The sequence below is a fragment of the Corvus moneduloides genome, chromosome 3, assembly GCF_009650955.1.
Source record: "Corvus moneduloides isolate bCorMon1 chromosome 3, bCorMon1.pri, whole genome shotgun sequence".
Classification (NCBI taxonomy): Eukaryota; Metazoa; Chordata; class Aves; order Passeriformes; family Corvidae; genus Corvus; species Corvus moneduloides.
In genome coordinates, this window is record NC_045478.1 from 42,517,570 (window position 1) to 42,542,882 (window position 25,313).

The 25,313-nt window shown below is 41.0% G+C and overlaps 2 protein-coding genes across 9 annotated transcripts in view; one reads left to right on the forward strand and one right to left on the reverse strand.

The window, feature by feature from the left end:
• Window positions 1-25,313, forward strand: part of KLHL32 (kelch like family member 32) — a 142,510-nt gene that overhangs the window by 107,814 nt on the left and 9,383 nt on the right. For 5 of the 7 annotated variants that reach the window (XM_032105111.1, XM_032105114.1, XM_032105112.1 and 2 more), the window contains 4 exons: window positions 6,333-6,391; window positions 8,826-9,018; window positions 11,158-11,252; window positions 13,062-15,890. In XM_032105111.1, coding sequence (XP_031961002.1) covers window positions 6,333-6,391; window positions 8,826-9,018; window positions 11,158-11,252; window positions 13,062-13,223 — 509 coding nt within the window. In that variant the 3' untranslated portion in view covers window positions 13,224-15,890. Of the gene's footprint in view, window positions 1-6,332; window positions 6,392-8,825; window positions 9,019-11,157; window positions 11,253-13,061; window positions 15,891-25,313 lie in introns of those variants that run through there. The other 2 variants (XM_032105113.1, XM_032105118.1) reach the window with 2 other exon arrangements.
• The window catches only part of MMS22L (MMS22 like, DNA repair protein), a 90,972-nt gene continuing 87,220 nt past the window's right edge, over window positions 21,562-25,313 (reverse strand). For both annotated transcript variants that reach the window (XM_032105110.1, XM_032105109.1), the window contains exons 24-25: window positions 24,556-24,723; window positions 21,562-22,278 (exon numbers count right to left, since the gene is read on the reverse strand). In XM_032105110.1, the coding sequence (XP_031961001.1) occupies window positions 22,194-22,278; window positions 24,556-24,723 (253 nt within the window). In that variant the 3' untranslated portion in view covers window positions 21,562-22,193. The remainder of the gene's footprint in view (window positions 22,279-24,555; window positions 24,724-25,313) is intronic.

Sequence of the window (25,313 nt, forward strand, 5' to 3'; positions counted from 1 at the left end):
TGGCAATAGGAGGTGGGTGGCTGGTGTTCAGGTGACAGAGGGACTCCTAAGCTGCTACCACCTCTTTAGGGTTTTTAACCTGACAGAAGCAGATTAAAAGAGGGAGGCTTTTGCACACTGGAAATAATCAGACCCTCTGCTTAGCACAAGTGGGTTCAGCCCTTGAGTTTTCTGTGCTCCATTTTTTATATTCATGTCATTATTTATTGTTTTTCCCCCACACTCTTCATTTTATTTTCTTATTTAAAAAAAATACATGAGAGTTTATTAAAAAAATATTCTGGTTTTGACTGGGATAGAGTTAATTTTCCTTATAGCAGCTAGTCTGGGCAATGTTTTGGATTTGTGCTGGAAACAGTCCTGGTAACACAGGGATGTTTTTGCTATTGCTGAGTGGTGCTTCTACAGAGTGAAGGTGTTTTTTACTTCTCACCCCACCCCACCAGCGAGGAGGCTGGGGATGGGCAAGAATTTAGGAGGGGACACACCCAGGACAGCTGATCCCCAACTGACCAAAGGGGTATTCCAGACCATATGGTGTTATGCTCAGCATATAAATGTGGGGAAGGAAGGAGGAAATGGGGGATATTCATAGTGCTGACATTTGACTTCCCAAATCATGATTATGCTTGATGGATCCCTGCTCTTCTGGAGATGGCTGAACACCTGCCTGCTCATAGGAAGCAGTGAATTAATTCCATGTTTTGCTTTGCTTGTGTGCGTGGCTTTTGCTTTGCCTGTTAAACTCCCTTTATCCCAACCCACGAATTTTCTCAGTTTTACTTTCCAATTCTCTCCCCGTCTCATGGTGGGGGAGTGAATGAGTGGCTGTGTGAGGCTGAGTTGCTGACTGGGGTTAAACCACAACAAATAAGTTCTCTGTACTGCCATTGCATGGGGCAGGTGGTTTGGAAATTTTATAAAATGGTGATTCTTCTAGGCCCCAGTTAACATCTGATGCCATGACCAATTTCACGAATGAATTCATGCCCCAATGCTTGAAAAGTGAAGTATTTCAGTGAAAGAAAAACAAAGTACACTAAACACTTTGGAGTTCAACATTACTAACAATCATTACCTATAAAAGCGGGGAAATATTTTCCATAAGAGCAAGGACTTGAACCATACCCATTTCCCTGCATCCTCTGTGGAGCACACATGCAAATCCAGAGACCTCCTTTTCTATACATGTTAACCTTCCTCCACCGGTATAGGTGTAGTGCCCCTGGGGACAGCGAGGGGCAGGGAACCTCTGCCAGGCACTCCAACTCTGGGCCATTCCTGCAGCTGCATCCTGGGATAATGACACTTCCCCTTGCCTTTGGTGCTCAAGAGATTAGCACATGAAAAGTCTTGTTTAAAACAAAGTGTTACACTGGTGTTTTGCAGAGGCCTGAGTTGTCTGACCTTAAGTGTGCCAGCTAAAATAACATCTTGACATGCACATAGAAACTCAGCTTGTTGGAAGGGGGGAAACAAGCCAACCCTGTACACTTGCTTTGTATTTAATATAGGAGGTTTTTTTTTCAAAATTCAAGATTCTTTTTGGTTTTTTAACTGTTGTTTTTTCCCTAATGGTGGAGATTTTTGACTAAGGAAATGATGCTGATAACATAGTTTGAAGAATTATGCTGAGTTTGCAAGTGATTTGGGATGAAAAGTATGACCTTACTATCAGTATGCTGTTGTGAAGTAAAGATTTTTTTTCTCAGTAAATGTCTATAAAATGCTTTTATGAAAAATAGATCTGGAATAATAGGAGTTTACAGAATCTAACCAAATAAGTTTTACAGTGTGGCTGGCACAGGATTTACTGGGAGTGGGAGGTTAACAAGTACATAAAATTGCCTTAGCGGCCCAATCTTAATCTGTATATGTTCCATGTATATATACAGACTTCATTTTTACTGTATTCAAATGAATGATCTCACACCTTTCAGTGGCGGACATTATTGGCTTGATGGCATTGATTCTCCTTAGACTGAATGTAAACATCCAGCTTTAATGATTTAAACCAACCTAGGGCTTGTGCCCCTCTTGTTTGTGGCTCGATTGCATCTGGAGTCGAAGAGCAGTAATCAGAGCTGATGCTGGCCTCTTCCAGGGAACTCCTTACCTTGGGAGAATATGCTCCAGCTCAGCTGTCCTCACTGCACCTGGGCTGGCTGCAGTCAGAGGCAGTGGGTTTGCACATTGAGGAAAGATTATCTTGTGTTTGACACACAGACACCTAAGAGAGGAGAGATTTCTGTTTTAAAATAGCAGAGCACCTTAGGGTAGATGTCATGGGTTGCTATATATTCCCAGGATTTGCTGGAAGGAGCACACATGGGAGCTCTTTGCCAACGTGTAGTTTTACACGTCTCCCCGTGAACTCGGATTCCCGCACACAGCCGAGCGCTTGGGGACTGCAGAGAGAGTTGTGATATTTTCTGGGGGATTTGGATTGGATTCGATTTCTCAAGTCATATGGGGACCTTGCTAGGACACGTTATAAATATGGCTTATAAACTGTCATTTAGGAAAATGTTGAATCTACTGCCTCCTACCCTTCTCTTTTTAGAAGTGTGTGTTTTGAAGGTGTTTCTCCATGCAGTTTGTGGAGTGTCTGGGGGGACTATAACAATGCAGAATGTTTCCCAAGTGTGGGAAGGGGATGGACAAGGTGTGTTTTGGAATCCTCTAGCAATTTCCCCATGTAGAAGGGCACTGTTGCATGAGCTGGGAATTTACAGGCCTTGGAGGGCTTTAAAAAGCAACATTTACAGCCTACAAGAGAGCAAGGGACAGTAACTGTGGCAGTGTAAAAACATTGTAAGCCCATAGGTTGGAGGATGGCCTTTCCATGAGGGTGTGCTCCTGTCTGTAAGTCTTGTCCTGAGGGTGCTCCTTGCCTCCCAGGCAGTGGAATCCTCAAAGCAAGCTGCTCATGTTAAAGTGGTGTAATCATGACTCTGTTTATAAAAACAGCAAATGCTGACCAAACTGTACATTTTCTGTAATTTAACCAGCCAGACATTTTTTTTCCTCTAACTGTTGGGTTACTACCACATTAGCTGTTACTGCTTGACATCAAATTTAATAGCATGGTTTGTGTTTTTAAATACTTTCTCTCGTTATGATGTCTCTCTATCCTCTCCTTTCCTCATAGAAAACACAGCAGAGAAGTTTAAGAAATTCTTTCAAAATTACCCCATTTCTTTTCTAAGAAAGTATGTATTATTTTTGGTACATTTAAACTCTTTTTTTCCCTTCTTTTCTTATTTTTAAGAGACATATTGCTGCTCTTTTGCCCTTTCCCAGCTGTCTGGAGTATTTTTAAAAAAAATAGTTCAAGGGGACATTGCAGACTTGTTAAAGCTGAATTTTGGCAGAAAATTTTAAACTTTTGCTATAGCACTTCAAAGTTAGAAGAAACTAGAGTTTGAAAATTGATGCAGATATAAGATGGCATATTTAATGACAGATGTATCTATAGAAACCTGTTAAGATGCAGATTATCCCCCTGGGGAGGGGAGATCAAAACTGCCAATCTATAAAATATACTTGTTAGGGGAAGGCATGGAATCTATCTCTGCGAGCACTTTGATTGCAGGGGACAGTGTAGCAGCATGTGGCATCATAACCTAAGAGCAGACAAATCAGCTTGATGACTTTCAAAGCCAAGAATACTGCTGGAGGCAAGGGTACTCCAGTCTAGAAGAAATTAAAACATATAGAGACTGTTATTAATTCCAGATCTATTTTTGTGTAGTCAAATCTGTATGCAAATCCTTAGCATCTCATTTTGGCAGATTAATCTAAAAGTGAAGAGCAGTATGTGAAGGGAATGTAATGATAAAACACCAGAGATGAGCAATATTGCAGGGGAAAAGATGTAAGCTGTGTACTTGGTGTGAGTGGCTCTTTGTGAAGAGAAGCAAATAATTTTGCTTATTTGCTTATTTTATTATTTTATGAGGAAACAACACTCTTCTTTCTCTTCTTCCTTCACATCTTTCCCCCCAAATTAAGGTGTCCTTTCAGAATGGAAATGTATGACCCAGCACTGTGTTTTGAATGTGTCTCCTGTAGTTTAACATTCTGGAGCTAATAATCCAAATAACTATGTTTTTTATTTTTCAAAATACTAATCTGATGTCTCATTTTAGACATTATGCTGGGAGAGAAAATAACGGTATGTAACAAAAAAAATCAAACTACAAAAGAGATATTAGGAAAGAAATTTTTTTGCGTGTGGCTGATGACCACTAGGAATATGAAGGCTGCACAACAGTGTAGAGGCAAATTAAAGATTGTGAGATCAGACACAAGAGCAGTCATAGCTTTCCAGTGCCTATTCTTGTGTGTGCATTTCACATGTGCTGTGATGGGCAGGGTGTGGTATAGTGTGATAGAAACAGTTTGGAAAGACTACATCTCATCCCAGCTATCTCTTAGCCTGTGAGCATCTCTGAGCTGGAAGTTTGTGCTGCCCTCCCTGGGTAGGTGCCCAGTACAGGCTGTTGCTTGCAGAGATGCACCCAAGTAACAGCATCATTTCTCCCTGCTGCTGCAGCTGAAGAAAAGAGTCTAAAATAGAGACATTTGTAATTTCTGCTATCGATTCTTGGCCCCACTCAAGTTATTTGGAGTGATCAGAGGGTACTTCTATGTCAGCAAGCAGCTCAGCCTGGTAGGAGCAGATCAGCAGGTAAAACCTTGGCGCCAAGTTCTCTATGTTTACTCCATGTTCCCGAAACATTTTTTGCTTTGGACTAGGTTTGTTCTGGTCCTCTGGCTCAAATGTTCCCAGTACTCAGATGGTACAAAGTCAAAAGACCAGTTATTGTTTCACACCCTTATGCTGCCATTAGGAAGTGGAGCACAGCTGGTGCACATCTGGAGCAGAGCTCCTGGTTTAACTTGAGTGCACACCAGTCCCAACCTACAGCCTAAAATGACATGGGGGAAGTGGCAGAGTTGCTTCAAAATCATGGTATGCCTCTGAACCAAAATGCTTCCCTCGGCATAGCTGGAGGCTGGCAAAATGAGGATTCCCCAGCACAGAGCTTGGGGATAAAAGGGAAAAAACCAACCCAGCAATCTTAGTGGGACTGGGCCACATAGCTCAGCCAGCAGGAATGTAAGTCATTGTGCTGCTGTCCTGGCTGAAACAGGGTATGCCCTCACAAAAAGGGAAGCGTCAACAAAATGAAATAAGATGAAAATCCTTGCTCTCATTGCTGTGGATTTTGTCTGCTATTGTCCACGTGCCATTAAAACTGTAATATAAATAGTTTGTCTGTCAGTGTGAGTGTCCCTGGTGTGTGGCCACTGAAATGCCCTAGTTCTGCCCAGACCTCCTGGCACGATGAAGGTGAGGTGCAGCTTGCAGGTGTTATTTCTGATTCTATCTTCCCATGGGCCCAGCATGGTGACAGAGAGGGACTGGGAACTGTGGCAGTGCTGCAGTGACACCATGTCCCCAGAAGGCTTGAGCACACTCAAAAACATGTTTGCACAGGTAAGATTACAGACTGAAGAAGTTTTCTATGTTTACTTAGTGAAATTTGCCATTTAAAGCAAAATGAGAAGAGGATGATTGGGCATTAAACATCTCTTCACTGCATTGAGGTAAATAGTTGGTTTGCAGCATCTACTTGGGTCAGACTCTATTCCAAGCTTTTCTGAGGTGCTTTACACCATACTTTCCTGACCATTATTGATAAGTAAATGGTAGTGGTGTTTCTGGTCACTGTGGAGGAACCTTCCAACCTAAGTTTACAACTAAACCAGGAGATGTTCTCTCTATAATACAAACTAAGTACAGAATTTCTTTCAAATATATAGGGGAGCACAGTTGCACAGGTTTCCACTGTGCTCTAACTGGCAGTGGTATCCCCTGTCATACTCCTGGTAAGGCAGAGCTTCTCTCTGACCTCTCCCTTCTCTTTGATGCAAGCCCACCTCCTCCTCTTTTAAACAGTGTCACATGCTGTATGTTCCCTGGAACAGGAATGGGTTTTATCTTTGTGTCTTGATGAAGGCTGAATGCACAGTTACTTATAAACAGATCAATTTTTATCTCATTTTTGGCCCATAGAATTAGCTCTACGAAGGAAGTGTGTGTGGGGTGTTTATTGATGCTATTCTGTGTTTCTGTATAACAAATGGGGCTTTTCCCCTTTGTAACCACATGAAGAAGTGCAGTGGAATGTAAGCAGAAGTGGTAGTATGTAATGTAGTTATTATCTGCAAATGAACTCTAGAATGGGTTATTTTGCTGTACCTGATCTTGGTCCTGGCTTTGCTGATATGAAAAAATGTAATCTGTTTAAACTCTTTTGTAGGAGGAGTAACAAATACTGCACAGTATCAAAACAGACTCATGGTCTATGATCCTAAGCAGGTGAGTGTCTGAGTTATATATGTTTATATGTTTTGTTTTGCTTCAAACAGGTCTCTTGGCAAATGCATAAATGGATTTTGTAAGGTTAAAAGCACTGACCATTTGAATTAGTGGTGTTTTAAATTCACTTTGTACTGATCTGTGAGTTTAACAGAATAATGGAGACCCCTGACAACTTATTATGTTTGTAAGCCTATAGGCATTAGAAATACCTTAAACACAGAAATGTGCTTTAAATCACCTATATTTATCAGTATTTATTTTGCTTGTTCTTTTTTTAATTTTTTTTCTTTTGTAATCCAGCAGCCCTGGGCAATGTATACTCAAAGTCAGTGTCCCAAAACCGCTGCTTGTCATTGGCATTCTGCTTTTAATTGCATATATGGGCCTTTTTGTTTCCTGCATACTTTGAGAACTGTACTACCTGGCCATGACTTACTCTGCTGACTGCAAGGGTGCCTATCATTTCATTACCCAAGCACCTAAAATATCTTTTAGGGATTATTTCATACATTATGTATGTGTTTTGATTAGGTTAGCATGGCTCAGTAACCATTTCAGAGGGTTAGGGCATGGTTATGCCCTCTTGCTTGTATTAGGAATTAAAAGTCCTAAGCTTGCAATCAGAGTTGCATAGCCTGATTTACACCCACGTGGAAGAGTATTGACTTTTCTGATTGTAGGATAGGGGCTTTGATTGCTGTATTTGGAAAAAAATTGTGCCAGGAGATACTTCTGTGTGGTTCCCACTGACTTTTTAAAGCATAGCACATATGGGGCCTGAAGCAGAAAGCAGGAGAGACACACCTGCCTCGTTCTTTTTGAGGTGCAGTTTTATCATTGACTGTACAAATGCTGACTGTCCTAAATCCAAGTAGCAATTACAGGCAGCAATCTTACTTTGCTTGTGAGGGGGGCATGTGTTTGGATACCATGTCTCTACTGTACCTTTCACTTTATTTCTTCACTTGCTGACATGAAAGTTGCCCCCCAGAATAGCAGTGGTCGGGCTGCCTCAGCGTGCTGTGCTGACGGTGAGGAACCCGGCCTGGTGCGTGAAGAGTTACAGAGGAATTGTGCACTTGCATTCTTCAAACGGGGTCTGCTTCGTGTTTGTACACACAAGCTCTTTTTAAAAATTCTGCTGGCATATTGTTTACGGTGGGTACTGGAAACCATCACATCTGCTTGCATCTCGCACGGAATCTCAATAGCTCTATCACGGAGCCCCAGCGCCGGCTCCTGCGCGAGGCCTTTGTGGCGAGTCGATAATGCCTGCCATCTGCCACCGAGCACACAGCTACCTGCCAACAAGCCGGCTGGGCTGACCTCTGCTTCCCCACCACTGATTAGTATTCACACACCGACTTATTAGAAATGACCCTGCCAGGCCCCTCTGTTTCACTGCCTTTGCAGCGCTTTGAGGCTCACCTGGCAGGCACTGCAGTGGAGGAAGCTAAAGATATAATCAGGGGATGCAGGCAGGCTTTGCAAAGCAGATGGTGTCTATAGTCTGGTGTTAAGAGACTGGACTACTAATGCGAACATTAATGCCTAATATTCAACTATTACACATTGAAATGTATAGCTATATATTGCGGAGGTTAAAAGGCAGAAGGTTTAGAGGCTCTCGAGTTGCTGCACATGTATCACAAAAAATTTCCTCACAGATTCTTAACTTCCTCCACTTAAGTTAATCCTACCCATTGCCAGGTTGTTTGATTTGGTAGGCATAGCAGGAGCAATTGTTTTCTCAGGTATAAAATACTGTGCTTTAATCCTTTAATCCTTTAATCCTTTGTCTTCCATGTCTTTTTGCCTCTCCCCTAAACAGGTAAAATTCTTGAATATTGTTAATGAGTAAGAAAAATATGGAAAGCGTTTTAACTTTGTAATTTCCCACAAATAAAGGGTTAACTTTAAACCAAATGCATGAATCATTTGAGAAGATTCTTTAGGAAATTATTTTTCCTGTTGCTTCATTCTCCAAGGATAAGATCAAATAAGCTTCTGAATAAAGAAAGGTAGAAGAATTTCTCTTCTCTCATAACAGAGCTCATTGGTACAGATAATTTTAGCACTGTATACAAAGGAGACATCTAATAGTCTGGTTTAAGGAGAATTTGCTATGGAGTTATAAAGAAAAAAAAAGACCTTTGAAACCTGATGAGCTAGACAAAAAAAAATACAGAGCAAGAAGTACCTTTAAATTAATGAATTTAAATGTGAGAACTGTAAACCACATGTTGAAACTCCAGTATCCTTAGTCAGTGTTACAACCAACACACATGTTTAGCATATGAACAGAACAAGTATATGCACTCGTGGTTCCTGACCAAGGCTAAGAAGAAACCAGACCTGTGCTGCTGTTTATTGCACTACCAGTATAGGTGTGTCTTTGAGCAGTGCTTGGACAAGTTCCCTCTCTTCCCAGAATAAGTGGTTAAGCCGTAGCCCGATGCCACAGAGGAGAGTGTACCACTCCATGGCCGCTGTCCAGAGGAAGCTTTACGTGTTAGGTGGGAATGACCTCGACTACAACAACGATCGGATCCTGGTCCGTCACATAGACTCCTACAGCATAGATGCCGACCAGTGGACCCGTTGCAGCTTCAACATGCTGACAGGTGAGCATTGTACAAAAGGGGAACTCACTACTGTTGAACTGAAACGTATTTTCCCTTTAGATGCCTTTAGTATGTGGAACTCCATGACTTTGCTACAATTGCTTCTGATTTAGGGACCACTGTTAGCCAAGAAGACACTTTTCTTTACAGTTCTGGCATTCAGTGGTCTACAAAACATTTGTTTTAGCACATTGTACATTAAATTTTGAAGAAGGTGCAGATAAATTTTATTTAATTAAGCAGTCATTAAAAATAATTTGGTATAATATTATCAGTATTGCTTTTTTAATTCTCCAAAAGCTTGCCTGTGGTATTGGTTTTAGTTCCCTGTTTGAGTGTATAAGAGACTGATGTTTCTTTACCATGTAACATCATTTTGTAGTGGTTTCTGCTGGCGTTATAGGGCAAAGCTTTCACTGAAATCTGTTAACTTCTAAACAGTATCTTCTTAATAAATTATCCGAAAGCAGGTGTCCTTGTTGGAACTCTGTCAAGTCAGAAGTGAATTGAGCACTTAGTTAGCTATAGGATCTGTAAAGTTCTTCTTGACTTACGAGTAAGAACTGTTACAGGTGTACCTTGCAAAGCACTGCAACTCACTGTCCCTGCCACCCAGTCCACCAAACTTCACCTCCACCTGATACAATTCCCTGATGTATTATCCCCTTGAATCCCAAGGGGAGACATAGAATCATAGAATGGTTTGGGTTGGAAGGGACCTTAAAGATCATTTCGTTCTAACCGCCTGCCATGGGCAGGGACACCTCCCATTGGACCAGGTTGCTCAAAGCCCCATCTAACCTGGCCTTGAGCACTTCCTGGGACTGGCCATCCACAACTTCTCTGGGCAGTCTTACCACCCTCAAAGTAAAGACTTTCTTCCTAATATCTAGTCTAAACCTACTCACAGCTTGAAGCCATTAACCCTTGTCCTGTCACTGCATGCCCTTTTAAAAAGTCCCTCTCCAGCTTTCTGGTAGGCTCTCTGCTGGTACTGGAAGGCCACAATTAGGTCCCCCTGAAGCCTTCTCTTCTTCAGGCTGAACATACCCCAATTCTCTCAGCCTTTCATTGCAGGAGAGGTGCTCCATCCCTCCCGTCCACTTGGTGGCCTCCTCTGGACTCATTCCAACAGGTCACTGTCCTGCCTGTACTGAGGTCCCCAGAGCTGGACACAGCACTCCAGGTGGGGTCTCACCAGAGTGGAGTAGAGGGGCAGAATCCCCTCCCTGAACCTGCTGGCCACGCTTCAGACAGGCATGTGACACCTTCTTAGAGTAGCACTAGCAGTAGGGTTGCTTGGTGTCCAAGTCAGGCCATCAGAGTATTTGATGAACACTGGGGAGAGAGGCAGAGATTAAAAGGAATTACACACAGTCAAACAGAACTGGTTTTTCACGTGTCTTTTGCTCACTAATTAATTATTTTATTATCTGGAGGAACTGACAGCCTTTGAGAAGGATGTAATCTGATTTGCAACTGCAGAACTGTGGCACCGCAGGCACTCTCCTCATTCTGGAGCTGACTCTGTGCCATTAAATGCTTTGCTGTGAGGCAGCCTCCTCTCCACTGCCTGCAGGTTGTTTCCACAACCTGCACCTTAAGAAACTATCCAAGCCTTTCTTTCTGTCTGTGCAACTGGCAGTAAATGTGCCTGGTGCACTGTGTAGTGCAGACTTTTTTAAGGCTATTTTTTTCCCTCAAAACATCCAAACTTGTTTGGAGACTGTTGCAATGGGGATGAACTTGCACAGCAGCTCCAGCGATTTTCACCGTGCTTGCACCTGGAGGAGGGGGGCTGAACAGGTGTGGGCAGCATGTGAGGAGCTCTCAGCCTCTGTGGCTGAGGGGCATGTGGGGACCCTGCCTGTCACCTGTGACACACCTGAGGAGGGAGCAGATGGTCCCCTGCACAGCCACAATATTGCTCACCTGAGCTATCCCTGGGCAGCACCAGGTGGGGCTCCTGCAGAGAGCAAGGAAGTGCCCCCACGCCTCACCTTCGCTCAGACATGTTGGGAATTCTGAAAGTCAAGTTACTGCCAGGAGTGTTTGCATCCCATTATAGAACTCCAGCATTTGGTGTTAAAAGGGTTAATTAAACATTGAAAGTGGTTTCTATTTCCATTTTTGCTTTAGGTCAAAATGAGTCTGGAGTTGCTGTCCACAATGGTAGAATATATTTAGTTGGTGGCTATTCGATTTGGACAAATGAGCCTTTGGCATGTATCCAGGTGAGCGATTTAGGTTTCTTTTAAAGTCTTTTCCAATAAATTTGCAAGGATAAGTTTTGCACAGTTGTTATTAAAAAAGGAAAATACATGTGAAGTGGAGAGATTAAGGATATTTCTTATGCAGTCACTGAACTTGCATAAACAGAGAGGAAATACTGTAGATATTAAAAGTATTTCCAGATGAGCCAATAGATGCAATTCCTCTAAGATATTCCAGTAAACCAGGGCTGAGTTATCTTTCCTTTGGCAAGATTTGGATAAAATAATGTGTATATATTCACAGGTTACACAATCAAGTTCAAAAGGAATAGGGCAGCAGAAATGGGTGACGGGGCTAAGAATTTTTCAGCCCATATTGTGATTTTTCTTTTCTTTCCAAGTTGTGTTTCTGAAGGGCAGCCAGAGTAAACAAGTTGTTCATTGACCAAGTGCAGTCAGCCCGTGACTTGCCCTACTGCTTACTGCTTTAAAGCTTCAGTGGAAGTTTTTTGATCCCTGCTCTAGGCAATAGGTTGTCCAACAAACTCTTCTGCTCTCCCATCTTTTATAAAAGCAGCTCACCTGCAGATCCATGGATTTCAGGTACTTCGGTACAGAAATTTGGAATTCTTGTATTTCTGCATGTCTCTGAGTGAAGCAGCTCTGCATCACAGCCATTGCTTTGTGACCAGCTGGGCAGTTACAGACAGAAACTCTTGTTTATGTCTCAGTTTCTGCACTTTTGCTGATAAACAAAATTTTCATTTGCTTCCAACTTTTTGGATTTTAGAATTTCACCTCCAAACTGTCCCATAAGACTAGAAGTTAGGCTTAGCATAAGAAGGGAGTATATTAGGTTGCCACACTGCTGGTCTTATAATGAACACTTAGTAGCATGAATTTGTAAAAAGTAGATAATGCAAGATAAACAGTTAAAAATATGCTCTGGTCATTAGTATAATTCTGTTTTAGCAAGTTGTTGGATACCATACCTAAAAATTTATTGGAAAAAGTCGTTCAGGCTGGCTTGGATATAGCTGACATATAATGCTTAGATGCAGTAATAGCACAGTATAGAGGTAGCAGCTGTGCTCCGCCAGTGGGCTCCTTTATAATCAACAGGTACTTTGCAGTATTGCACCTGGGTTTAAATACAGCTTAGTGACAAGCAAAAATGGTCTTGGGATCTTGCTTTCTTAAATGGACATTTGTCCACATCCCCAGACTGATCGTGAACTGGCAGTCTGCCTGACACAGTCCCCACATAAAAGGGAAAAGAAATATAATGAGTGATTTGGCAGAGCTCTGTGTGCTGTCCCTCCTCAGCTGTTGGCAGTGTGCCTGGCTTTAACCAGCAAAACTAGCCCTTTTATCTTCCAGTTGAGGAAAACTGAGGTTGATCGCTCCTTTGGAAGAAAAAATTCCACTTTTCTTCAAATACCTTTACTTACTTTAAGTCAGTCATTTCTTTGGCATTCCCATCTTCCATAGAGCTTCTGTGCCCCCTATACACCACTGAGCTGACAGATGATTTGTGCTTTCTGCTAACAGGAGCCCTTCTGTGCAGGGTAACCCACTTGCACAGCTGCACCTTCTCCTGCCAGGAAGCAGGATCCAATGTCACCGTTTGCTCCCGAGTGCCTGTGCACTCAGGTTTTGGGTTGGGTGATGAGAACAGCAAATGGATCACCAGATCCATAAATAATCTAAAAGTTATCTGAAACTACCATTCCACTGGGATGAGTAGTAAATACATGTGGTGGGTGCCAGCAAATTTGTTTCAGCTTTTTTCTGTGATCCCAGAAATATTTTGTATGCTTTGACATGCAGGTGCTGGATGTTAGCAAGGAGGGGAAGGAAGAGGTATTCTATGGGCCTACGCTCCCCTTTGCTTCCAATGGAATAGCAGCCTGCTTTCTCCCAGCTCCTTACTTCACGTGCCCCAACCTTCAGACTCTCCAAGTGCCTCACCATAGGATCGGCACAATGTGACGCATTCCTTGCGCTTCACAGAACCAGAAGTGGAGGGGGAAAACATCAAACCCTGTGCATAGAAGGGTTCCTCTGGGTCAGTGAGAAGAATCAATCCACTGCTGCTTTACCATCACACATTTGTCTTAAAGTCAGATGACAGCAAGCAGGAAGGAAGCTACAAAACCTTTGTGCGGTTTCTCCTCAGCCTCAGATGCAGAAGCAGATACCTGAGAGCGTTGGGCATTTCTGCTGGTGACTACTTGCTACGTGTCTACTTCATTTCCTTACCAACTTCATCAGGCATTGTGGATGCTCTCAGCTCTTCCTGGGCTGCTGCTCTTTGGAGTCTGCACTTTCAGTTGTTCACCAGTGGCGCTTTCAAAGATGATAAAACATATCTGTTTATGTTGACAAAGATGATATAATACTGTGCTAATTATGCAACTTACTTGATACCTTTGGCAAAAAGAATAACAAATGTGTTGACTTCCAATTCCAAACTCCATTGTTTACAGTTTCTCATTTAATAATACTTCATTTGAAATTTAAATACTTCAAAACAGATTAAAACAAAAAAAACCAAGCAAGCCCAATAGGATATGAGGAACAGATAAAAACTGTCTCAGCTGAAAGGCAAAGAAAATGAAGCCTCATGGTTAAACTCAAGTCTGAACTGAATGTGTTTGTCTAAGAATCTAAAGATTGTTTGGGATGTCATTTACCAAGGTCTACTACCAAATAAATGTTACCTTCTGTCATATGATCAATTCTTCCTGACAGCTGCAGTCTTTTAATGGTGGAGATCAGCCTCTTTACTGTATAATTAAAATGTGCCATTTACTTAATATTTTTAATATCCAGTTTGCAAGGGGTCACCACATTTACAATTATCAATGAACAGTCTCATTTTGTCCAACATATGGTCCCACAAATCACTGGTCTCCAGAGGCTAAACAGGTGTAGAACAATGTCAATATTTATTTATTTATTCTTTCAGTTTATATAGTGTGTCTCCATTCCATTCTCCAGGCATATGCCAGCTCACAGCAAATAGTCTAACCTAGTGTATTTTGGCTTTGCTTGGCTACTGCAGCCCCTGTCTCTTATCTCTGTGTTTTGTTTACATATTGAGCAAAAATGTCAATGTTTGTAAATATTAACCAAGCATGTAATTAAATCTTTCTCTATTTCTGATTTATGGATACTCTGCACTTCTCTGCCTTACCTACTGATCAGCTCCCTGCCACTGTGCTGCCTGAGCAGACCTATCAAATTCCTGCTGATGCTCCTGCTAATGCCACATGTGGAATATGCTGCAGCAGTAGCCTGTGCCTTCTGGACAGGAACAGGTTTGACTTTGTCCAGTGAGCAGTGCTTTCAAATCAAAAACATCTTTTCGCTTTTAAGGGTCTGGTTACAGGGAAGTAACTTTATTACCATTTCTGTCTCCCGCTGGGCAGTGGGACATCACCTTTCCTTTTCCATACTTATCAGGTTAGACTGTTTTATGGTTGGTTTGGTTTTTTTTTTTTCTGAGCTTTCTCACTCTCGTTGCCTCAAGCAGAGCTGCAGCTGCACAGTCTTTGCCTGGCACACTGACTCAAGTTACTAACACCATCTCCTTCTGTGCACCAAGTAAGCCTGCATCCAGGCAGGACTTTTCTCTATGCTGCAAGGGAGCTGGATAGGCTGTACATCAAGACATATTTTAGTTTCTTGTTTTAATTTGTTTGATCTCCTGGAAATCTGCATGCAAAGAACAGCTCTCTGAACAGGCCATTTACAGAAATTGTATTGCTGTGTGGGCTGCAGGGTCCAAGCCCCACAAGTATTCAAACTTTGACTTAGGTGGGGCTTTCAGGGACACAGACAAAGTACATGTCTCATTTTCAAGAGGACGGTGGCTAAAATAATGAAAACCTGTGTGCAGGGGCTTTGAGTCTCATCCCCGAGGTACCACACCAGGTGAGTGATCAGTTTTTGTTTCGGGGGCAGAACTGACACTTTCTGTTTAAGCCCAGTGCACTTCTGGACAATAGTGCAAAACATGTTTTCTGTCTCAGCTTAGTTTGGAGGCTTGTATTCCTAAGTCTCATAGCTTACCACAGCTGTAGCTATGGAATAATTTCTAAACTGCTGCCTCTGGAGAGCAAGGGGAGGGATTAGGATGGATCAGGATGACTGCTGAGCAGTGGCAGAAAGTGGCAGCAGTGACCTGGGTTTGAGAAGAAGAGGGGGGCAGCTTCCTTATGCAAAGCAGCATGTGCCTCTTGGTTCGAGGTCTGAAAGGCAAGAAAGTTATTTATCATGTTTGTTCTGCCCCTTAGACACTTTTACTGCTCTGGTTGTTATCACCAATTGTCTGCACTGTGAATGGCAGTTTTAAACAGCTGTGCAATTGCATTATATTGGTTAGGGGTACCTCTGCCACAGAGCCTCAGGACAACACATATGCTCCTATTAGTGTCAGGATTCTGCTCTGGCTCTTAATCATCAGGCTCTGCTGATTACAGAGGTCTTTCACAGCAACCTCTGAGTCATTTAAGATTTTGCATTTCCTATCTGCGTCTTTCTGCTTTTGTTGCAGAACCTACAGGACAGATGGAGGGTGCTTTGCTGCACCTGAAGTCAGAAAATGCCTCATAGCCCTTGCCAGATGAGCAAAACCCAGTTAATTATTGCCAGGTAAGAAAAGGGAACAGTGTGGATGCAAGAGCAGATAGAGAGCACCCTGCTGTGGCTGTGGGGTCTCAGCTGGAAGGAGTGAGGATGGGAGAGCAAGGCTGGCTTCACCTGCCACCTGCAGCTGTGCAGAACTCCTGCAAAGGCTGCCTGGTGAGCTGAAGTTTCTGAATCACCATGTCCTCGCTCTGCCATCCTTGCATTGAGCGTCTCTGGCTTCTGAAATTGCCATGGTTTCAGAATCCTATGTGTGACCTCCAGATCCACCTGTGATGTTCTAAATTTTGTACCATTTTGGGCAAACATACAACTCTGAAACCAACCTTCGTCCCTACCCATCCTACTGGATTTGGTATGTACCTCTGACATGAGTTTAGTTCAGTTTTTCCACACAGCCTTAAAGCTGTCCAGAACAATATTATTTCTACACTTTTTGGTTCTGTCAGAGTCTGATCATCACAGTGTGAGAGCAGATGCCAACACAAGTCACTTACCCAGCTGGGAGTGTTCAAGGTCATGGGACAAGCTGCAACCAGTGAGAACTCACTGCTGCTTCAGGGAAAGTGGTGTTCTTACCAGTGAATAATGCAGCAGCAGTCACTGACTGTCCTGTTTGGAAGACAGTGCAATTCTGTGCCCTGAACTCCTTAGATTTACGCATTAAAGCTATTTATATCTGCAACTAAGACTTTTGGGCCACAAGGTCTAAAGAGCTGAAGAGCTATTCTCTGATCTTTTTTAGGCCACTCCCATAAAGAGTAATATTCCATCCTTTATATAGCTTTAATCAAAGTATATAGTTTAAAGTCTATATATTTTACCTTTGAGTCCTAAAATGTGTTATCAGCTCTTCTTAGCTATAAATAACCACAAGGGAATCAGCTGCTTTGTGCTTTTAATCAAAAAAATACCCAATTTTCACAAGCAGCAGCACCAGCAGCTTCTTCTGCCACTTTGGTGTCTCTTGAGTATTTCACACCCAAGTGCTGACTAAAGAAACTCACGTGTTATGAGCCAGTGTGCAGCAGTTCTGCTTCTGTACAGTAATGTTGTTGTAATCCTTCAATTTCTAGTTGTGGCTTACAATTTTCTTCTTAGTTTAGCAACTTTTGGGCCAAGTTCCTGACAGAAGAGCTGAAACTTCTATAACTCTTTTTCATCTAAGCTTTGCCTTCCCCAGTTACCCTCCCCCAAACCTGTGCAGACATTTAGTACATCAGTTGCAGAATCGTGGAGAAATAGATAATTGAATATTCACACATGCAGAAACAACCCAGGCAGAATGTGGAACAATGTGGAAACAAGCGCGAAAAGAGGCGGCATCTGTTTATTGAAAATTAGAATGTAGAATAAATTAAGAGGGCAAGGTTAAAACACTTCATCTGCAGGCAGAGTTTGTAGGGAGGAAGACTGCAGGAAGTTTAGCACACAGACTGTATATAAAGGACTTATGCTGTTCTGTTTTTGCAAAATGAGTTGGTTTTTCTTCCCTCCAAGGACACGTTATAAAGGGATAAAGTGTCCACATAAAGAATGGTTTTCCAATAGAGATGATTATATATAGCTGCTTCACAGTAATGCCAGAATTAAAATGCTTAAAACATTAATGTTGCAATGCTTCAAGTACTGAAGAACAGAGTAAGTATTTTTAGCAATACCCTCAATTCATGTAAGCAAATGCTGTGCTAATTTTTCCACCAGTGCCTATGCAGGTCATGCTGGGCCTTTCTAAAGCAAATAATAAATTTAGCAAATTTACATTTTTTATGCCTGTTTTGGTGTCATTCTGCAAGGAGAAGGGTAGAGCCAAGATAGTGTTTGATGCATTGACAAATCCAGTGAATTTGGTTGTAATGTGGAATTACTCTGCTGGCATTCCACAGGCCTGTAAAGATACCACATCTATAAACAGAGGATCTGAGCTTTTACTTTTTTGTTGCTGTTCTGTACATACCTTTGCACTTTTTGTACATTAAGCTTGCTAAAGGTTTACCACTTTAAAACTGCTCAAGTAGACAAAAGCCATATCCTAGTCATTCATCATAAAACAAGCTTAATTATGCTAGGACATATTGACACTGCATCAGATTTTTAATCTTCAACATAATTTTATAACCATTGCTAACAGATGGGCTGATTACACTGAATTTGAGTTTTAAGTAATAGTTAAAAATTCTAAAACATGATCAAACTGGAAATACCCATTGCATACATAATTATGAAAAAAGCTACTAGAAGAAGGAAAACCAGAGTGCCATAAAACCTCTTTTTTGTTTCCTGAGGGAAATATATTGCATTTAAGTGCAGAGTTATCAAAGGTCCTTAGATGACCAAGCAGTTTATGCTATTGGCAGCTCCTCTTCAATTACAGCAGATAACACAGGACCTTATTCTTTCCACAGGTCTGCTGCTCTATTCCAGCATAAAAGGTGTGAATTTTTCTATTTCAGAAGCTCTTTTTTATTGAAACATGCACCCCCCCCCACCTTTTTTTTTTTTTTCATTGAAAATGAAAGCAAGGAGTAATTTAAATTACCATGTTTCTGCTCTTCAATAACAATAACAGATGTAAAATTCTTTTGAAACAGAGGGACAACTTAGTGGGACTAATGGAAGTCACATATGAATTCTGAACAGAAGGTATTTTTTTTCATGTTATCTTAAGGTTACTAAAGGAAAGATAAGCCAGACTTCCCTCTGCCTGCCATTGTTCATCATGTGCTGGACATCTGTTTCTTATCATAGGGATGATAATGGGTCAGAGGTGATTGGTATCCTGAATTCTGGAATAGAATACTGTCTATTCAGATCTCAATTCTATACATTGTGGGAAAAAAAGGGTGCTTAGTATATATACACACATAGTCCTCTTATATCCTGGAACAGTCCTCTGGCCAAGGAGATCAGTGTGGAAAATGCTGGCAAGGCTTATGATGACTCTGTTTCAAACAGGTATCCCATCACCAGTATTAGCATTCCAAACGAAAGGACACTGGTCACAGACTGGGCAGCATGCTTGGGACAAGAAAAAGCTTACTGAAATTAAATATTTTGTTAAAACCCCACTGACAAACAGTGATTCTGTAGTTATAAGTAAGATGTCTGCTAGTTTTGGCTGGGGTAGAGTTCATTTTCTTCACAGGGCAGGTATGGGGCTGTGTTTTGCATTTGTGCTGAACACAGGGTTGGTAATGTAGAGATGTTTTTGTTATTGCTGAGCAGGGCTTCCACTGAGCCAAGGGCTTCTCTGCTTCTCATACTGCCACACTGGGGACGAGGCTGGGGGTGCTTGGGAGGAGACACAGCCAGGACAGGTGACCCCAACTGACCAAAGGGACATTCCAGACCATGTGACATCATGCTCAGTACATAGAAGTGGGGGGAGAGGAAGGAAGGAGGGGACATTTGGAGTGATGGGTTTGTCTTCCCAAGCTTTGTGCTACACCGTTAGTGTGATGGGGCCCTGCTGTCCTGGAGATGGCTGAACACCCACCTGCCCTTGGGAAGCAGTGAATTCATTCCTTGTTCTTCTTTATTTGTGTGCCTTCCCTATTTATGGCTTTTGCCTTCCCCATTAAACTGTCTTTGTCTCAACCCAGGAGTTTTCTACCTTTTACCCTTCCCATTCTCTCCTCGATCCCACTGGTGGGGGAACAGCTGTGTGGGGCTTGGCTGCTGGCTGGGGTTAAACCATCACAACATTCAAAATAACTTATAATACCACCATCATTTCATTATATAGATGGCTTTGAATGATGAAATTCCCCTGAATTAGGTACTCTAGCTACAATTTTATTTTCAGGACCTTTTCACTAGCTACAATTTTATTTTCAGGACCTTTTCACCATCAGTTGTGGAATTTACAACTGCAGGAAGCATCCATCCTTGCAAGCAGTGTTATTTTTAAACAACATACTGGGAGACACCCTTACCATCCAATAAGTAAAATGCTGCCCTAGTGCTACAAAACTGCAGGCCAAAAGAAGAGCCTATAAAAGCTGAAATCAGGCTGTCACTTTATGGTACCACCTCTCTGAGCAACCTGTCCCAGGGTTTCACCATCCTCATAATAAAAAAATTTTTCCATATATCTAGTCTGAATCTACCCTCTTTTACTTTTAAACCAAACTGTTCAATGTCAAATATTACAGAAAGGTTTAATTTAAATAATGTTTATTGCCTTAAGCAGCCTTTATACAGACAACATCTAATAAGACTATATATATATATATATATATATATATATATATATATATATATATTTAGCTTTTAAGTTTTTTCTATATTGTAGTTAAAATAAGCCTTTTCTTTGTTCCTCCTAACTGGTTTTGGACTGCTGTTTTGGTGTATGCTTGGTAAGTCAGCATAAACTAGCACTCAGCAAGTCTTCCTCTTGTTAATATTATTGGAACTATCAGTCACATCTGCAAATGTCCATACCAAATAAATAGACCAAACCACATCCTCCATTTGGCAGTGGTTGATGACTATGATGCAAAATGCCTTATTTCTGTTCGCATTAACTTTGTGACAGAGAAGAATGATAATTTCCAAACTGTTTAAATCAGTTTCTCATCTGCCAGGAGCTGCTAAGCATTTCCATCAAGTCTTGTTTCTTTTTCAGACTTCCAACCACTGCAGATAGTATTAAATGTCTTTAATAACCTACTAAACACATCATTAAGTGCTTTGTTATAATATCTGTTCAATCTTTTAAAATCAGAGTCTTCACTTTCAGGAAGTAGTACTGCAGTCAGACATCTGTTCTGGGATCCACTGTGTGGTAGGACTCAAGTGTCAAAGGCATCTCAATTAATTTCTCTTGGAGAGGGGTGTTTTATATTTTTTTAAAAAAAGTTTTTCAGAAGCAGAATCCTCCTGGGATGAATAAAACTCCTCCCAGGTACATAAGCTTATGAGAAGCTATAATGCAAGTTCAATAAGTCACTTTCATAATGAAAAGAACCTCCATGTTCTGCACTATTAAGTAGCCTAAAGAGGCTTTTAGTTACTGCATTATCTGAAGTACCGATAGCTGATTTAGGCAAGAAGATTATCTAGTTAGACTTGATAAGATTACTGTAACAAAAGGGAAGCTGCTCTGAACAAGATTTTAGGGATTTTTGTGGAGCTATCAGACACAAAAATAATTTTTCCTTCCTGTTAACATTGTAAAGTTAAAACGTGAATAACTTTAAAAGTAAGAGCCTGCTCCCCGGTGTTGCCATTAAGGGCAAACCCACTCCCAAAGTCCAGTAAGTAGTTTCAGAAATTTTCAGAAAGCTTCAGATTATTGAGGGAAGTGAAAAGTGTAGATACCACAACCATTAATAATTAAAGTTTCCTGAGAACTTTATAAAGAGCTAGATCCACCCTGGAAAGACCCAAAACACAGCAAAATATTTGGAAGATCCAAATTTCCAAGCAAACAGGAATAATTATTAGCCTATCATCAAATGAGAAGTATTTTCATTAGAAGTCTGTCCTCTCTTCTTTTTCCCTCCCACCTTTCACTCCTAGTCTAAGTGGATAACTAATAGTGTCATGACTAATTAGAAGATCATGGGACCCCTGGAAATGACAGGTTAATTTTAAGATCATAGCATTGAAAAGGAAGAGAACAGGAAATCTGAACCTGCCTCTTCTTATATTACCCAGAAAGAAAACAGAGCAGTTTTACAATGGAATATGAAATACTGAAATGTTTTAATACAGGTGGAAGATTAAGACAGCTATATACATTCTGTGCAACATAAACATGAAAAAAAAAAATGCTCTCTCAACACAAGCTTTATCACACTTGCACAACTTCTGAATGCACTGCATTCAACACGTTGAGTACTAGAAGGCACACGTTTTTCTCATTCTACTAAAATAATAAATTAGAAATTACAGAATTATTATTTTCTTAAGAAAAGACTGGATAAGATTTTCAGAAGTACACTATTAAGAGGGACAAGGTCTCATTCAATGTGAACTAAGTTGTGAAATTCTTTGAAATCCTGTCTTGTATGTTGCAATATAGGCTCTGTTCATATAGATACTGAATATGTAATAAATTAGCTTTCAACCTTTCTATTGCTATTCAACAGGATACTGAGTTAATCTTCAAATGCATGACAATAATAAAATACCACCAATTTTTTTTTTAAATTAATACATAAATTGGGGGGAAAAGCAACCACAACAATTGATGCATGTATTTTCATTGTAAAGATAAAGAACTTGTCTAGTCTGTTGTAGGCTGTAGTTTTAGACACCAACAATGTCATAACGTCTGAGAGAAAAGGATTAGTCATCATCACACTACTGATCTGTCTCATTTTCCAGTTTTTGTATCTCATTTTGTCCAGCCTCTGCGAGGTAAGATAAGAGTCTCTTATAGGCTTCTCTGTTGGGGGAAAAAAAAAAAAAATCAAAACATGTAATGTGTTATTTTAACAATCTCACACATCCTAGGAGTAAAAATGTGTAATTCCCAAACACATTGTTTAGATATTGGGATATTAAAACATGGTAACTTCCTGACACCTATTCAACTTCTTTGTTTGCTGTGACTCTTTAGCATGGCCAGATCAGAGGAAGAATAAGGACTGCATTGTTTATGGCTAGAAGTGTAGTGGAGATGCTTAGAAGCCTACTTGTTTAGTGAACTGCTGTGAAATAGAAGTTCCTCATTTAAAAATGTGGAGTTTCCAAGGCCTAGATGAGATTAGCATTCAGACTTGACGATGTTTGCTCTCTCATTTCTGCCTAAGCTATCCCTGTGACTCTCACCACAGCACAGTGATGTGAGCCCCTGGCACTTGGGTGCAGCCCAGCACTTACCCAGATTTAGACCACCATCCTCAACCAAGGACAATGACTGTTTTAAAATAAACCGGGAATTCAGAAGGGAACTGTCACTCAAGTGGATTTCCAGAAGAGTGCATATGTGTTGATGAGACTTTTCACCTTAAGTTCATTCTAATACTCTCCAACCTAGACAGTGTAATTATTGTTGAAGTACTGCCTCTGACATTTAGGTCTTTTCTAATTATCTGGTTTTGTCATGAAATATTAACTTGAGCAAACAAAACTGAAGTTTTCTTACTAGTTCCTTGCAATAACAACACCAGACATCACCACTATAAGCATTTAATGCAACTTCTGAACCTTACTTCTTTTATAGAGATGGGTTTGCACTTTCATGTCTACAGTAATTGTACTGAATATGTTAATACAACATTATTTAGAGGCTGGGACTGAAGAGAGAGAATCAGGTGTTCTTGAAGAGAGAAAATTAGTGTTCTTACAATAAAATGCTCATAGATCACCTCAGGCTGCTGGGTAATGGAGCACATTCTAAATACAAATTACTAATAGAAAACATCGGCAACAGATTAGATAATATATAAGGTTTAAGTGATGAGGCTAAAGGAAATGTAGCTCTTCAGTAATCTCCAAGCATATATTTCAGGAAGCTCAAACAACCTGCTTGCTTTCAGTATTTCGTAGATAACGGGGTGAATGTTACCATATTAACAGTATTTAACAAAAGAAAAACAAACAAAAATTTTAGCCATGAAATACAGTATCGAAGGATGAAAAGCAGGTCGTGTGGAAATCCTGCATATAACGGTACATCAGGCTGACCCTGGGCAAATTCTCTTAAATAAAGGGAAATGCAGTTGTTGGTATTAGATAGTAAAAAGTGAAAAATATAAGTACAAATAATTAAGTACATTTTTCATTAAATGGAAGATTAATACCTTGTGAGTACCCTTTAGTGTCTCAGGAGTCACTCTTGCACAACTCTTGTCTTTTGGACTTTTTATAGCCCAGGCCCTGCCAGCACACTTCAAAACTTCCCCAGTGTGTGGCATGAGTGGATCCTCCCCTTTGAGTAGTCCGAGGATGTGCAGTAATGCAAACCCTGGGGCCAGTTCCTTGCCCAGACCACAGGAGAGCCACGGGCAGCCTTCCAGTGAGCAGCACTAACAGGAGGAGCCCTTTTGGCTTGGGTGCCACACGAGGCAGAGCTTCCTGGAGTTTTGTAACAATGCTGAAAGGCCAGTGCTGCATCTGCACCCAGAGACACCACCCTCCCCACGCAGCTGCTCCCCTCGTGCCATTTCCTCCTAATGCCAGAGGGAGTCACATGTCAAATATTTCCTAAGTTCTTGGGGGGGCAAACGGAGGAAGTGTGAGCCTGCTGTGCCTATTGGAGCCAGCCTTTCCTGGACACCCACAACTCTTCTAAGTTTAGATTATGAGAGAGCTCTTGAAACTAAGTTGGGGGTATTTCTTTTCCAACAATCTCAGATCATACCTACTAATACTATAATTTTACATATGACCCATAAAGTCCTCTAAAACAGGAACTAACAGGAAAATTCTTAGGGTAAGGAATTCTTAATTCTGTTTTGCAACATATAGTGCAGAGACAACCTGGATTCATATAAATTCTTCTGTGGTCTGTGGACAAAACAAAACATCTCTGGAAATACTCAACAAATATAGATGGCTTAAAACCATGAAAGGCTTGAGTTAAGAGAGATTTCTGGCTGAACACACTTAAAATCACTCATTTTTGAGTGTCTGCGCTGCTGTCTTAACACTGCTTTCTTTCAAGAGAATAAACATCTACTATTCATTGTCAAAAAATAATATTAAATGAAAATCAAACCTCTGTGCAGCATTTCTTCCAAGGCCTTGTTTGTGCTCCGAGTCCTTCAAAGACTGTGTGATTGTGGGAATCAGGCTGGTAACGAACATCCGATCCAAGACTCCCACTGTTTCCAGTATGCTGAAAACCCGGTGATCATAGACAGCAGTGTAGTCCTGGATAAACTGCCTGAGGGGGATACAGAGGCATTTAATGCAGGGTCAAAACTAGATGCAGAGAACATGCCAAGAACAATTGAAGAGTCTAATCAGAACAAGCAATCTGGCTGCATAGCAATTTTCATATTGTTACACTGGAATACTCTACCTGGAATACTTTCTCTAAACAAAGCCATGCTTTTGAAGCCTAATGCTAAAAATTCCACACAGTTATTTTCAAGTAATCTGGCAGATTCTGGCGGCTGTTTCACCAGGACTGCCTTGTTCCAGAGCACTTCACTTCATAATGTGTGTGAATGCAAAACTAAACTATATATTCCTTATTTAATAACTAATAATTGTAATAAAAAGACTAACAAAACAAGAGTTTTAGATTCAAATTTGCAGAAACAACGTTGGCACTTCTTATAAAGCTCCACTGGATCTTAACTGGGGCAGACCATTGGATGGAAGCACATCCATTTGCCTTCCTGAGGATTTGAGGTCTTTAAAGACCACAGATTACATTCAAATCAAAATTAACGCCCTAGGGATGACACATCCCATGAAAGTGATGTACCACATACAGACTGGCATTCCCACAAACACCCATTCTTATTT